At 37.5% G+C, this 14,324-nt stretch overlaps 1 protein-coding gene across 1 annotated transcript in view; it reads right to left on the bottom strand.

Moving 5' to 3' along the window:
* Positions 1–14,324, bottom strand: part of DPF3 (double PHD fingers 3) — a 193,791-nt gene that overhangs the window by 83,388 nt on the left and 96,079 nt on the right. The window contains 1 exon segment of the mRNA XM_021679542.1: positions 10,977–11,137. Within this exon segment, the coding sequence (XP_021535217.1) occupies positions 10,977–11,137 (161 nt within the window).

Genomic DNA, 14,324 nt, shown 5'->3' with positions numbered 1-14,324 from the left:
AAACTACAAGCATGCAGATCCAAGAACCTCAATAAAACTAAGCACAAGAAACATGAAGAAAACTATAACAAGGCACATCATAATCAAAATTGCTCAAAAATATTGATAGTCTATATAGCTATTTAATGTACATATGTGAATACTTAAATGCCAACACTTTTAAATAATTTGATAAAGTCTTTGCAGCCACTCAGCCAAAAAAAAAAAAAAACAACAACAAACAACCCAAAAAAGTGATAAGGAGAAAATATTAAAAGCAGCCAGAGAAAGGAGCCATATTATACAGAGAGGCTCAAAGATAAGGGTGATTTCTCATTAGAAATGATGCAAGCAAGAAAACAGTGGTTCAACATCATCACAGTATTGAAAGGGGGAAAAAAGGGGCGGCTGGGTGGCTCAGTCGGTTGGGCGTCTGCCTTCGGCTCAGGTCATGATCCCAGGGTCCTGGGATCGAGCCCCGCATCGGGCTCCCTGCTCCGCGGGAAGCCTGCTTCTCCCTCTCCCACTCCCCCTACTTGTGTTCCCTCTCTCGCTGTGTCTCTCTCTGTCAAATAAATAAATAAATAAATAAATCTTTAAAAAAAAAAAAAAAGAAAGGGGGAAAAAAAAAACTTGTCAACTTAAATTCTATGCTCCAAAAAAATATCTCTCAAAAAACTAAAGCAAACTAAAGATATTTCAAGACATACAGAAGTTTAAAAAATTAATCATCAGCAGACCCACACTACAAGAAATATTAAAGGAAGTCATTTAAGCAGAAGGAAGGTGATACCAGATCTAAATATGGATGTACACAATGAAATGAAAAGCATCAGGAATGGTTTAGTACATGAATAATTATGTAAGGTGTTTTTCTCTTATTTTTTAAAATTCTTTAAAAGATGATTAAACAAAGATAATGATAGTGTAGTAAAAAGGTTTATATCATATGTAAAACTAAAATATATGGCAACAATTGCAAAGGTCAGTAGGGAAAAGTTAAAAGTACACTTGTATTAGTTTCCTGCTGCTGCCATAATGAAGTGCCACAAACTCAGAGGCTTAACACATGAATTTGTTGTCTCACAATTCTGGCAGTCAGAAGTCTAAAATCAGTCTCAATGAGCTAAAACCAAGGTTTCAGCAGGGTTTCATTCTTTTTGGAACTCTGGATCAGAATCTGCTTCCTTGCTTTCTCTGGCTTCTAGAGGCCACCCACATCCTTTGGCTTGTGGCCTCTTCTTCAGTGGCCTCAATTCAACCTCTGCATCTATTGTCACATCTCCTGCTCTGACTCTGACCCGCTGCCTCCCCCTTATAAAGACCCTTATGATTACATTGAGGCCATCTGGATAATAATAATACTCTCCCCATCTAAGGTCCTTAACTTAATCAAAAGAGCAAAGTTTCTTTTGCCATGTCAGGCAGCATTTCCATGAGTTCCAGATGTGGACGTCTTTGTGGATAGTATTATTCTGTTTACTGGAATACTATTGTAGAGTTTTTATACTATTCATGAAGTAGTAAAGTATCACCTGAAGGCAAACTGTAATTAAAGATAGAGACTACAAACATTAAGTAATCATTAAAATAACAAAAAGAGTTATCAAGCCAACAGAGGAAATAAAATGGAGTCATTAAAAAACTTAATTAATCCCCAGAAAGGAAGAAAATGAGGGAAAAGGGAACAAACAGATAGATAAATAGGAAACAAATAGCAAACTGATGGCTTTAAACCAAACTATAGCAATAATCACATTAGATGTAAATAGTCTAAATATCCCAATTTTAAAAACACAGATTGTCAGTTTGCATTTATTTATTTTTTTCCTAGAAAGAGAGAGTGCATGTGTGTGCGTACACAAGTGAGGGATGAGGGGGAGAGGGAGAGGGAGAGAGAGAATCTTCAGCAGGCTCCATGCCCAGCATGGGGCCCAAAGAGGGGCTCGACCCCACAACCCTGAGATCATGACCTGAGCCAAAATCAAGAGTCAGACACTTAAGGTGCCCCCTGTCAGATTGCATTTAAAAAGCAAGACATAGGGGCACCTGGGTGGCTCAGTCGTTAAGCGTCTGCCTTCAGCTCAGGTCATGATCCCGGGGTCCTGGGATCGAGCCCCGCATCGGGCTCCCTGCTCGGCAGGAAGCCTGCTTCTCCCTCTCCCACTCCCCCTGTTTGTGTTCCCTCTCTCACTGTGCCTCTCTCTGTCAAATAAATAAATAAAATCTTAAAAAAAAAAAAAGTAAAAAGCAAGACATATACAATGGAATATTATGCAGCCATCAAAAAATGAAATCTTGCCATTTGCAACAACGTGGATGGAACTAGAAGGTATTATGTTAAGCAAAATAAGTGAATCAGAGAAAGACAACTATCATATGATCTCACTGATATGTGGAATTTGAGAAACAAGGCGGAGGATCATAGGGGAAGAGAGGAAAAAATGAAACAAGACAAAACCAGAGAGGGAGATAAACCATAAGAGACTCTTAATCTCAGGAAACAAACTGAGGGTTGCTGGAGTGGAGGGGGGTGGGGGGGATGGGGTGGCTGGGTGATGGACATTGGGGAGGGGATGTGCTATGGTGAATGCTGTGAATTATGTAAGACTGATGAATCACAGACCTGTACCCCTGAAACAAATAATACATTATATGTTAATAAAAAAAAAGCAAGACACAACTATATGTGCCTACAAAAAAAAAATCTACATTTAATATAAAGATCCAAATATATTAAAAGTAAAGGAATGAAAAAATATACACCATGGTAACATTAACCAAAAGAAAGCTGGAATGGCTATATTAATATCACAGGAAGCAGATTTCATAGTAAAGAATATTAGTAGAGATAAAGAAGGTCCTTACATAATGATAATGGACCAATTTATCAAGAGCAAATAACACTAAATGTGTATTCCCTTAATAACAGAGCTTCAAAACATATGAAGCAAAAACTGATAAAATTGTAAGGATAAATAGACAAACTCACAACTATAGTCAGAAATTTCAGTACTCTTGATAATTCATAGAACAAATCAACAGAAAAATCAGTAAGGATGTAGAGTTGAACAATAATATCAACCAACTTGATTTAATTGATATTTATAGAACATTCCAACCACCAACAAGAAAATACACATTCTTTTCCAGACCAAAGAGAAAATTTATCCAAGATAGGCCATATTCTGAACCATAAAACAAGTCTCAGTAAATTTTAAAGGAGTCAAGTCATACAAAGTATTCTCTGACCATATGGAATTAAATTAGGAATAAGTAACAGGCATATATTTGGAAAATCCCCCAAATGTTTAGAAACAAAATAACACACTTCTAAATAATCCATAGGTAAAATAAGAACTCGAAAGACAAATTAGAAAACATTTTTAATTGAATGACAATGAAAATACAGTATCAACATTTGTGAAATGAGGCTAAAGCAGTATTTATATTTGGGGTAAACTATGTTAGAAACCACCTATAGTAGAAAAGAAGAACAGTCTCAAACCAATGACCTCAGTTTCTACCTGAAGAAATAATAGAAGAAATAGAAGAGTTAATTAAATCCAAGTAAGGAAAAGAAAGGAAAAAACAAATATCAGAACAGAAAACATAAAATAGAAAACAGAAAAAAAAATGGAAAAAATCTATTACATCAAAAGCTATTTCTTTGAGATTAATAAAATTGATAAACCTCCAGCTAGACTGATTAGATGAAAAAGAAAATTCAAATTACCAACATAAGGAATAGGAGAGAATATATCACAAGGTTTTACAGATATTAAAAGAATAATATACTAATGGTAAGAACAGCATTGTACAACCAATTTTGACAACTTAGATGAAATGGACAAATTCCTTGAAGTCACAAACTGCCAAAACTCACTCAATATAAAATGAATAACCTAAATATCTATTAAAGACATTAAATTTGTAGTTTTAAAAACATTCCTACAAAGAAATTGCCAGGCCCAGATGAATTCACTGGTAAATGCTATAAAACATTTTAAGGAAAAAATACAAATTCTACATAAACTCTTCCAGAAAACTGAAAAGGAAGAAATTTTTCCCAACTCATTAAATGAGGCTAACATCATCCTGATACCCAAACCAGATACAGACACAACAAGTAAAGAAAACTATAGATAAGTGCCTCTCATAAACATAGATGCAAAACCTCTAATAAAACTTTAGCAAAGTGAATCTGATGATATATAAAACAGATAATACATCATGACAAAGTGGGGTTTATCTAGGAAGGCGATGTTAGTTTAACATTCAAATATCAATCAATGTCACTCATCATGTTAACAAACCACAAAAGAAAAATCACATGATCATCTCAACAGACTCGGAAAAATCAGTTAATAAAATCCAACATCAGTTCCTGATTTAAAATTCTCAAACTAGAAATAAGCACATCCTCAGTCTAATAAAAAGCAACTACAAAATGCCCACAGCTAGCATCATATTTAATAATGAAAAAAATGAATGTTTTTCCCTTAAGATCAGGAACAACATAAGGATGTCCACTCTAAACACTTTTTTTTAATATTATACTAGACATTCTAGCCAGTGCAACTGACAAGTAAGATAAATAAAAGTCATCCATATTGAAAAGAAAAGTTTTCTCTTTCACTAACAACAATCAACTATGTAGAAAATGCTGTGGAATCTACAGAAAGATGTTAGAATAAATGAATATAGCCAGGTTGCAGGATACAGAATGAATATACAAAATCCACTGTATTTCTGTAAACTAACAAAGAATAATCAGAAATTGAAATTTTTTAAAAATCCAGTTACAATAGTATCAAAAATATTAAGTACTTAGACTTACTATCTAAATACTTACTGTCTAAGACTTACTGTCAGATGAATCTGACAAAAATGTGAAATATCTGTACACGAAAAACTAAAAATCATCAGTGGGAAAAATTAAATTAAAGAAGGCAACAAATGGAGAGAGATGTTATATTCAGGGATTGTAAAACTCAGTATTGAGAATTGTTCATTTTACCCAAAACTGATCTACAAATTCCACATAATCCCAATCAAAATCCCAGCAGAGTTTTTGTAAAAATGGACAAACTGACTATAAAATTCATGTAGCAATGCAAAGGACATTGGAAGAGCCAAAATAACTTAGAAAAAGAAAAACAAATTTAGAGGGCTAACACTACCTGATTTCAAAAAGCATTACAAAAATACAATAATCAAGACAGCATGATATTAGTGTGAGGAAAGACAAATAGACCAATGAAACAAAACTGAATGTCCAGAAATAGACCCACATACATATGAACATTTAATCTTTGACAAAGGTACAAAGGCAATTCAGTTGAGAAAGGCTAGTCTTTTCAACAAATTATGATGGAACAATTAAATACCTATCTGCAAAAAGATAAACTTGGATCTGTATCTCAAATTATATTTTAAAATTAATTCAAAATGGATCACAGACTTAAGCATAAAACCCACAATCATAAAACTTCTAGGAAAAAAACAAATATTGCTTGACCTTGGATTAAGCAATAATTTCTTACATACAACAACAAAATCTCAATTCATAAAATAACAAATTGATAAATTTGTGCTTAATCAAAATTTAAAATATCTGCTCTTTGAAAGATACTGTTAAGATAATGAAAATATAAGCCATAGACTGGGATAAAATATTTGCAAAGCATATATTAGATAAAGGTCTTGAATCTAGAATATATAAAGAACTATCAAAATTTAATAATAAGAAAACAAACAATTCCCCCTAGAGATCTAATACAGAGTATAGAGAATATAGATAACAATATTATATTATAATCACCAAACTGGCTAAGATATTAGAACTCAATTATTCTAACCACTAAAAAAAGAATTATTATGTAATGTGATACAGCTGATAATTATCACTACAATGGCAATCATATTATAATTTATAAATGTATAAATTTAACATGTTGTACACCTTAATAAGACACAATGTTGTATGTCAAATAAATTTCAATTTTTTTAAAACTCCAATTTTTAAATGGATAAAAGATGTGCACACTTTACCAAAGAACATATAGAGTCTTACAACATCATGGCTAAAATGTCCAGGATTCAATCAAAATCACTCATGTGAAGAACCAGGAAACTCTCAACTTGAATGAGATAAAAGATAACATATCAACACCAATATTAGAATTGCCAGATAATTCTAATCTGACAATATTCTGATAGAATTATTAGAAATATCAATCCTGGGGCGCCTGGGTGGCTCAGTTGGCTAAGCGACTGCCTTCGGCTCAGGTCATGATCCTGGAGTCCCGGGATCGAGTCCCACATCAGGCTCCCTGCTCAGCAGGGAGTCTGCTTCTCCCTCTGACCCTCCTCCCTCTCATGTTCTCTGTCTCTCATTCTCTCTCTCACAAATAAATAAAACCTTAAAAAAAAAAAAATTTAAAAAGAAATATCAATCCTGAATCCTAATTATCTGATTTAAGATTTCGAAGGAGGCATCATAAACACGTTTCAACAAATAATCGTGAACACTTGAAACAAATGAAAACATTTAAAGTCTCTGCAAAGAAATGGAGATATAAAGAAGAACCAAGTGGAAATTATAAAACTGAAAAACACAATAAAACAGCAATAACAAATGTAGAAAATAGAAGAAAGAAGCAGTGAAATTGAAGAGAGAAAAATAAAAATAACCCTGAGCAACAGAGAAAAAACAGACTAAAAACAAAAACAAACAACAAAAACAGCAACAACAACAACAAAAAACAGAGCCTGGGGGGTTTGTGGGGTATAACAAGAAATCTAAAAATTGTGTTAGTAGAGTCCCAGAAGGATAAGGGAAAGAGAGTGGGGCTAAACATATATTCAAAAAAATAATAGCTGAAATTTTTCTAAATTTTTTTTAAAGATTTTATTTATTTATTTGACAGAGAGATAGCAAGAGCAGGAACACAAGCAGGGGGAGTGGGAGAGGGAGAAGCAGGCTTCCCACCAAGCAGGGAGCCCAGTGTGGGGCTTGATCCCAGGACCCTGGGATCATGACCTGAGCCAAAGGCAGACGCTTAACAACTGAGCCACCCAGGCACCCTGAAATTTTCCTAAATTTGGCAAAAGATACAAATCTACAGATTCCAGAGGCTGAGTGAATTCCAAACAAATCCACACCAAAACATATCAAAATCAAATTTGTGAGAACTAAAGACAAAATCTTGAAAGCAGTGAGAGAGAAATGAACACCTCACTTATTTTTTTTTTAAAGATTTCATGTATTTATTCAACAAAGAGAGACACAGCAAGAGAGGGAACACAAGCAGGGGGAGTGGGAGAGGGAGAAGCAGGCCTCCCGCTGAGCAGGGAGCCCGATGCGGGCTCAATCCCAGGACCCACGACCTGAGCCAAAAGCAGACACTTAACAACTGAGCCACCCAGGCGCCCCAACACCTCACTTATAAAGGACAAGAATTTGAATAACAACAAATGTCTCATCACAAACCTCATCACACGCCAAAAGGAAATGCAAAACATTTTTCAAATGCTAAAATAAAAGGACTAGCAACCCAGAATTTTATATCCAGCAAAAATATCCTTCAGGAATGAAGGAAAAAAAATCAAGACATTCTTAGAAGAAAGAAAACTTAAGATAAGTTGTTACCAGTAGATCTACTTTAAAAGAATGGCTAAAGAAAGTACTTAATCAGAAAGGAATTATGAAAGAAGGCATCTTGGAACATCAGGAAGGAAGAAAGAACAATGAAAGAGTAAAATTATGAGTAAATACAATAGACACTTTCTTACGTTTTCTAAGTTAACAGTTCTGCTGTGGTTTTCAGTGTGTGTAGAGGAAATGTTTAAGACACTGTAAAGGTATTGAAATGATGAGAGGGGTAGGTGAGTATGATTATAAAGGGGTAGAGATGAGGGAGATCTTTGTGGTGACGGAATAGTTTTGTATCTTGATTATAGAGTGGTTCCACAAATCTGTATGTGTGATAAAATGGCATTGAACTGTGCACACACATTTTACCAATATCAAATTTTCTGGTTTCCACATTGTGCTATGATTATATAAGATGTATCCATTGGGGGAAATTGGGTGGAGGATATGGGGGATCTCTCTGTACTATGTTTGCAGCTTCCTGTGGATCTACAATTATTTCAAAATAAAAACCAATTTTAAAAAGACAAAGAAATTGTATGAAATTCAAAAAAAAAAGGAATACCTAGTAAGTGAAAACAAAATGAAACAAATCCAACTGTGTATTCAGTTCATGGCACAACCACTCAGAGGAACTCTTTCAAGTGACCTTAAAACACAGTAATTGGACTCTACATCCTTAATGGGTAATACCTTAAGGACAAAAAGAATTACAAAAAGAAGGAGGAGGAGGAGGAAAAGAAGAAGAAACCATTTCAGTAATTTCATTGTTGGAAGTCTCATTTTATTCTGATACTCTGGTGTGTGTGTTGTGGGATAAAGCAAATAAGTAATTATGTCAGCATCATTAAGAGCCAGGATTTTTTTGGTGTGGGAGAAAGGAGACACACAATTAGGATAGTTAAGTAAAAACTGTATAAAACTGAATTGAATGGGAAATATAGGTGTATTTTCTCTTTTCAGAGAAGAAATCATATTTCTTAGATCTACTCACTAAAAAGTCCTAGAAACAGCAACCAACCCAGCAACAATGAGCACCACCAGATTATGGTCTTTAAATAACATTTCCTACAAAAAGGCAACAGGATTTCTTAGAGAAACATCTGATTCCAGGTCTGGGCAGGAAGATGAGCCTAAAACATCTGTCTTAATACTAGGATAGCAAGGTAGTTATCTGAAACTACTGGGATTCTTTCAAAACACCAACACTGGCCCAAACCCCTACTGGCCAAAGATGGGACAATAGAAGCATCAAAAAGAATAATAGCTACAATGGATTAAAATGTACCCAGTGCATTTAAATCTGTGAATCCATGATGGTACTCAACAAAATAATAACTTTATTGATCACCTTTGGTAAATACTAGGGAACCAACTCATTGTTTTGAAAACTGGTAAATACATTATTTACAATAGCCAAATTACAGAAGCAGCCCAAATGTCCACCGATAGATGAATGGATACAGAAGAAGTGGTATATATACACAATGGAATATTATGCACTTATAAAAAGAATGAAATCTTGCCATTTGTAACAACATGGATGGAGCTAGAGAGTACAATGCTAAGTTAAAATAAGTCCATCAGAGAAAGACAAATGATGATCTCACTCATATGTGGGATTTAAGAAACAAAACAAACAAGCAAAGAAAAAAAAGAAAGAGAGAGAGATAAACCAAGAAATAGACTCTCAACTACAGAGAACAAACTGTTGGTTAGCAGAAAGGAGGTGGGGGGGGGGATGAAATAGGGGATGGGGATTAAAGAGTACACTTATCATGATGAAAAATAAAATAAACTGGTAAATAAAGGGGCAAAATTATCCCACCTTTCATAGGTGAACTATACCTCACAATAACCAAAATTTTAATGAGGAGATGTCTCTCTTTATAGAAGTTATAGAGCTCAGAAATGAAAAAATAGTGACAGCCCTTGAACTGAATGTTACCTTTTTGCAGCCCTTAATTGAATAAAGGACCTAGGCAACTACCATGGAAGGCTGCTAACATCAGTAAAAGAGAGATAACCAGGCAACGTGAGGCTCGTGATGGAAGTACACACCGCCACTTAGGAGTTGTTCTTGCCCAAAAAAACTGAACTTGAATCTGCTCAAGTCTCTAGTCCTAACTACCAATTCACAGGAATAACACCATGGGGATGCAATCAGAAAATCCAGACTCTGGGAAACCCTACAGTGCAAACAACCCAGTTTCTTCCACAAATAACATGCAAGGGGGAGAGAGACAGATACACACACACACACACACACATACACACACACACCCCAAGACCTACAGATTTAAAATGATTGAAGAAACACATCAGCCAATTACAATGTAGGGATCCTCTTTGGATTCTGATTTCAACTACAGGGGGAAATAAATGTTGAACAAATATTTGATTCTATTAATGTCTTATTGTTAAGTTGGAGCTTTGATAGCTATTGTGGATTTGTTTATGTCATTACCATTTACAGATACATACTGAAAAATTTACAGACAAAATAATATGTTGCCTTGGATTTACCTCAAAATAACCAAGGGTCAAGGAGGGAAGTGGGCAGTGAGTATAAATGAAACAAGACCGGCCATGAGTTGATCATTGTTGACGCTGGGCAATTAATACAAGCACACTCATTTTACTATTCTCTCCACTTTTGTATGGATTTGAAATTTTTCATAATAAAAAGTTTTTTAAATATACCCATATAGAGCCAGAAAACTGCATTACTTTGGTTGCCTCTCTAATCTCTACCCACTGGTCTTTATTCTGTTCTCTGGTGCCTAGAAGACTAGTGTCATAGTAATAATAATAGTAATACCAACAATAATAGCCAGCATTTTTGGAGCACATACTTACTATGAGCTAACTCATAAGCCTTTTATGAATATTTCCATTTAATCCTGACAAAATCCTAAAGTAAATACTATTATTATTCCCATTTTACAGGTGAGGAACCTGAGGGAGAGAGGTGTGATGAAGAAGCCAAGCCTCAAACCCAGATCTGACTGCGGATTTCCAGCTTATAACCACTAAGCTACAAAAGGGCAAAAGATGAAGATGGCTGTCACGTCCTCAGTCTTCCCTTTTTTGGGGCTAAAGCCTGAGTTCTTCCACTCTGCCGCTGCCTCCTCCCCAGTGTGGCTTCTCTGCCCCACACCACCCTTGGAACATGCGCCAAGAGCTAGGAAAGTGGTTGAGGTTCTTGAGAGTCTCCCAGGCCTGCGGAACAGCCTGCCCTTCCCCAGCCACCCTGCGGAGATTCCCGAGTGCTGTCTAGTCCTCCTCCATCCAGACAAGAAGCCAGAACGTGCACACGTGTCGGGGGGGCGTGGCTCACCTGGGCCGCGGTGCCTCTTCTCCATCCAGATATAGCAGTTGTTCTGGGCCACCCCGGTCTGCGAGTCCAGGAAGGGGAGGCGCACACTGCGCTCTGCGCAGAGCCGCGAGTTATAGCTGCGGCAATGCTCAATGGCTTCCTTGTAGAACTGGTCCCCAAGCCTGCCCGGGAGAGGAAGAGAGGAGGAGTGAGGCCAGGGAAAAATGGAAGCGCACACAGAGGGAAACTGATGTTACCCACCTCCCTCCCTGGGGAAATGATGGAGTTATGAAGACCCAGGTGATGAGGACCAAGAGCCTTGCCAAGGGGCAGAATCCAACTTGGTGTCAGGTCTCAATCAGGTTATATTTCTCATACCAAATCCACCAGGGAATTTAGAATCCCCTTTAACAAAGAGCCTAGGGCCCCTAGGTAAACCACCAGTAAAAGTGACAAGTCCCTGTTTCAGGAAGCATGAGGTCCCGCTCCAGGATAGAGGTGGCTCTGAAACAGTCTTCTACCTGGGTTCTACCAGGAGCTCAGGCTTCTAGAGTCCCCTCATTAACATCCTCCGTTAGCCAGACTTTGTTCTCAGTAATTGCCAGCAAAGGCACTCTAGAATGAACCCAAAACACCAGCATCGATGCATGGCTTTCCAATACAACAGAAGAGAAACACCCATATAAACACAGACTAGAAGAACAGAGGAAATATCCCCTAAAAGTAGAGCTATTGTGGTGAAAGGAGGTGAAGAGAGGCATGCACCAATCTTTTTTTTTCTTTTTTTTCATTTTATTTTATTATGTTATGTTAATCACCATACATTACATCATTAGTCATTATTTGCATATAACAGCCAGTGCTCCATTCAATACGATGCACCAATCTTTTAAAACCACACACTTAAAGAAAAATAACGTTCTAACCAAAAACAAAGGAAGCATTTGTAATAAGAGTTGGATTTTGAATTCAAGATAATCTAATCCCTGGGATCTAAAACACAAATAGAAAGACCTTTCTGGTTTGTTGGAGTGGTGATCTGATTAAGCACAGGAAATTTTATGTTCCTGAATCTTTGGTATCCTTGGACATGTGGTGATGCTACTAATTTTAAGATAGTATCCTTTTCAAAGACCAAAAATATAACATTGGTAAAACTGATCAAATGTAAAGAAAAAAAAATCAGTGAGATCAAATACCTAACAAATAAAAGACAGGCACATGTTGGAGGTTAATAAATGTCTCAAGGAAATACAAATGTCATAACCTAGCCTCTGCCAGGTAGAATTGTACTTCTTTGTGGGGAGCTGTGGGGAAAGGCAGAAGGGAGGAGCCACAGGGATTGTTGGGCCAGAAGGGAGAATCAAGTAGCTCATTTTGAAGCAACATTATGAATGTCCCTTTGTTTTGGTTCTATGTAGATTTGAAGAAGCCAAAATCAGGGTGAGAAAGTCTCGGAGTTAAAAATAATATATTTCTTAACCAAAATATTTAGAGAACTAAAGAAAGCAAAATTTTAGAGGGATTTTTCTATACTCTTTAAAAAAAAAAAAAATCAGCAGGTCAGAGTCTACCAAAGAATTTAAAGCAAATTTCTTATTTTGGGACGATACAACCATTGAAGCTTCTGAGGCATCTTTTGGAAATTACTTATTGACATACCACTTAAAAAAAAAAAAAAAAGCCCCTTTGCTCCTTTTCCCCCTCTAAACATCTTCAGCCTCACAAGGAAGGCTTAACGTGCTCAGAAAGTGTCCTAGCAGATGCAAAACCAAACTGTAATCAAATTATAATAGCCACACAGCTGGAAATGAATTGGGGGGATGGAAGCCTATTAAAATGCTATAAAACAGAACATGAGCTGATGTAACCAAAGATGGTAACAAGGATCATGAGATTGATCAAAAATAAAGAACCATTTCCTACAAAGCGTTCACATCTGTGTCCCACCGAATTCAATGCCTCCACTGCTAAAGCTCAGGGTGACAGAACTTTCCCAGACAGCTCAGTGCAGCCAAGATGACACACAGCCCCAACCAGGGCATCCTGGATGCTCCAGCTCCTTCATGAAACAGCGACCAGCCGCACCACGTTGATGAGAACTGACAAGAACAGGTAACAGAGAGGTGTCCGATGTGAGAAACAGTCATCTGGTTTCCCACGATCTTTTGGCAGATGGCCAAAGTAGATGTTAACTCTTCCAACCCCAGAAATTCTGCTGAAAGAGAATCCATAAACCAAGCAAATGGCACACTAGAACTCTAGACTGGAGAGAAGGTTTCCATCTTCAAAACAAATTCGGGAAGCCAGGATAAAAGAAAACGACAGCAGGATCTCAAATTAGACTTATCCTGATACGCTCCTAACTTGCTTCCAACATCCCAAAGAGAGGGACAAGAAAGGGAAGTTGCTGAAAATGAAAAGTGAGTTTGGCCAAGTCCATGCCCCACACCGAATGGAACGAGAAAGTCAAACAAAGTGGTGCGCTGGGCGAAAATTAATTTCATCTTAAATACTTTCCACTTTCCGTAACATGCGATGTTATTAGTAACAGGCATGCTGGGGGTGGGAGGGGAATGTGTATTTTTAAATGTAATCTTTGTGTGAACGATACCTCTCTTATGTAAACAGAGAAACCCTTCTCCAGACTGGAACAACCGTATTAAAGATTGAACCTGCAAAAATGTGACATCCAACACCCTCCCTGCCCCTGTCTCCAGGGAAGTCACTTTTAAACAGACCAGGCGTTGGCAGTGACTCGGAAACAAAAGTTTAAAGCCTTTTTCAAGATACAGGAGGAGAAAAGAGACTTCAGCCTTTTTGATAAATTCAAGCAGAACCTCTCCGAAAGTTAATTAGCCAAAATCTTCACGGGGCTTGTTCTGCTCTCAAGAAGAAAATCGATGGCCAGGTCTCCCTAACCTGTGGAAAGCAGTTTAAACAGGAGAGAGGACAAATGTCCTTTTTAATATGGGATTTCTTAAAAAAAAAAAAAAAAGACCCCAAAATGAGGGGCCCAGGGGTGACATTTGCATTCAAGTTGCGGGGGGGAGGGGGGGCAAGGCTGGCAGTGGGCGGTGACCAGCATGTCCAAGGCTGGGTCACCCAGCCTTGGCCGTCACCTGTCTGCATCAAACCAAGGGGGCTGGGTTACCACAGGCTGATGGATGTCTTGGGCTGGAAGAAGCTCGCACAAGGCAGAGTAGAATGATGTTCTCATCAACAGCCTCGTTCAGGCTACCCGAGACTGCAATCAGAAGCAGGAGCGGCACAGCGGGACACATTGCTGGGCTCTGTCCCCCACGGCCTGCGGCTTGGAGCAGCGCTGGCTGCCCCGTTCTGGGGGCGCCGTGAGGGGTGAGATCCCCC

Source organism: Neomonachus schauinslandi, chromosome 9 (genome assembly GCF_002201575.2).
Source record: "Neomonachus schauinslandi chromosome 9, ASM220157v2, whole genome shotgun sequence".
Classification (NCBI taxonomy): domain Eukaryota; kingdom Metazoa; phylum Chordata; class Mammalia; order Carnivora; family Phocidae; genus Neomonachus; species Neomonachus schauinslandi.
The sequence above is the reverse complement of the archived record's forward strand: the minus strand, read 5'-3'. Positions and strand labels throughout refer to the sequence as shown.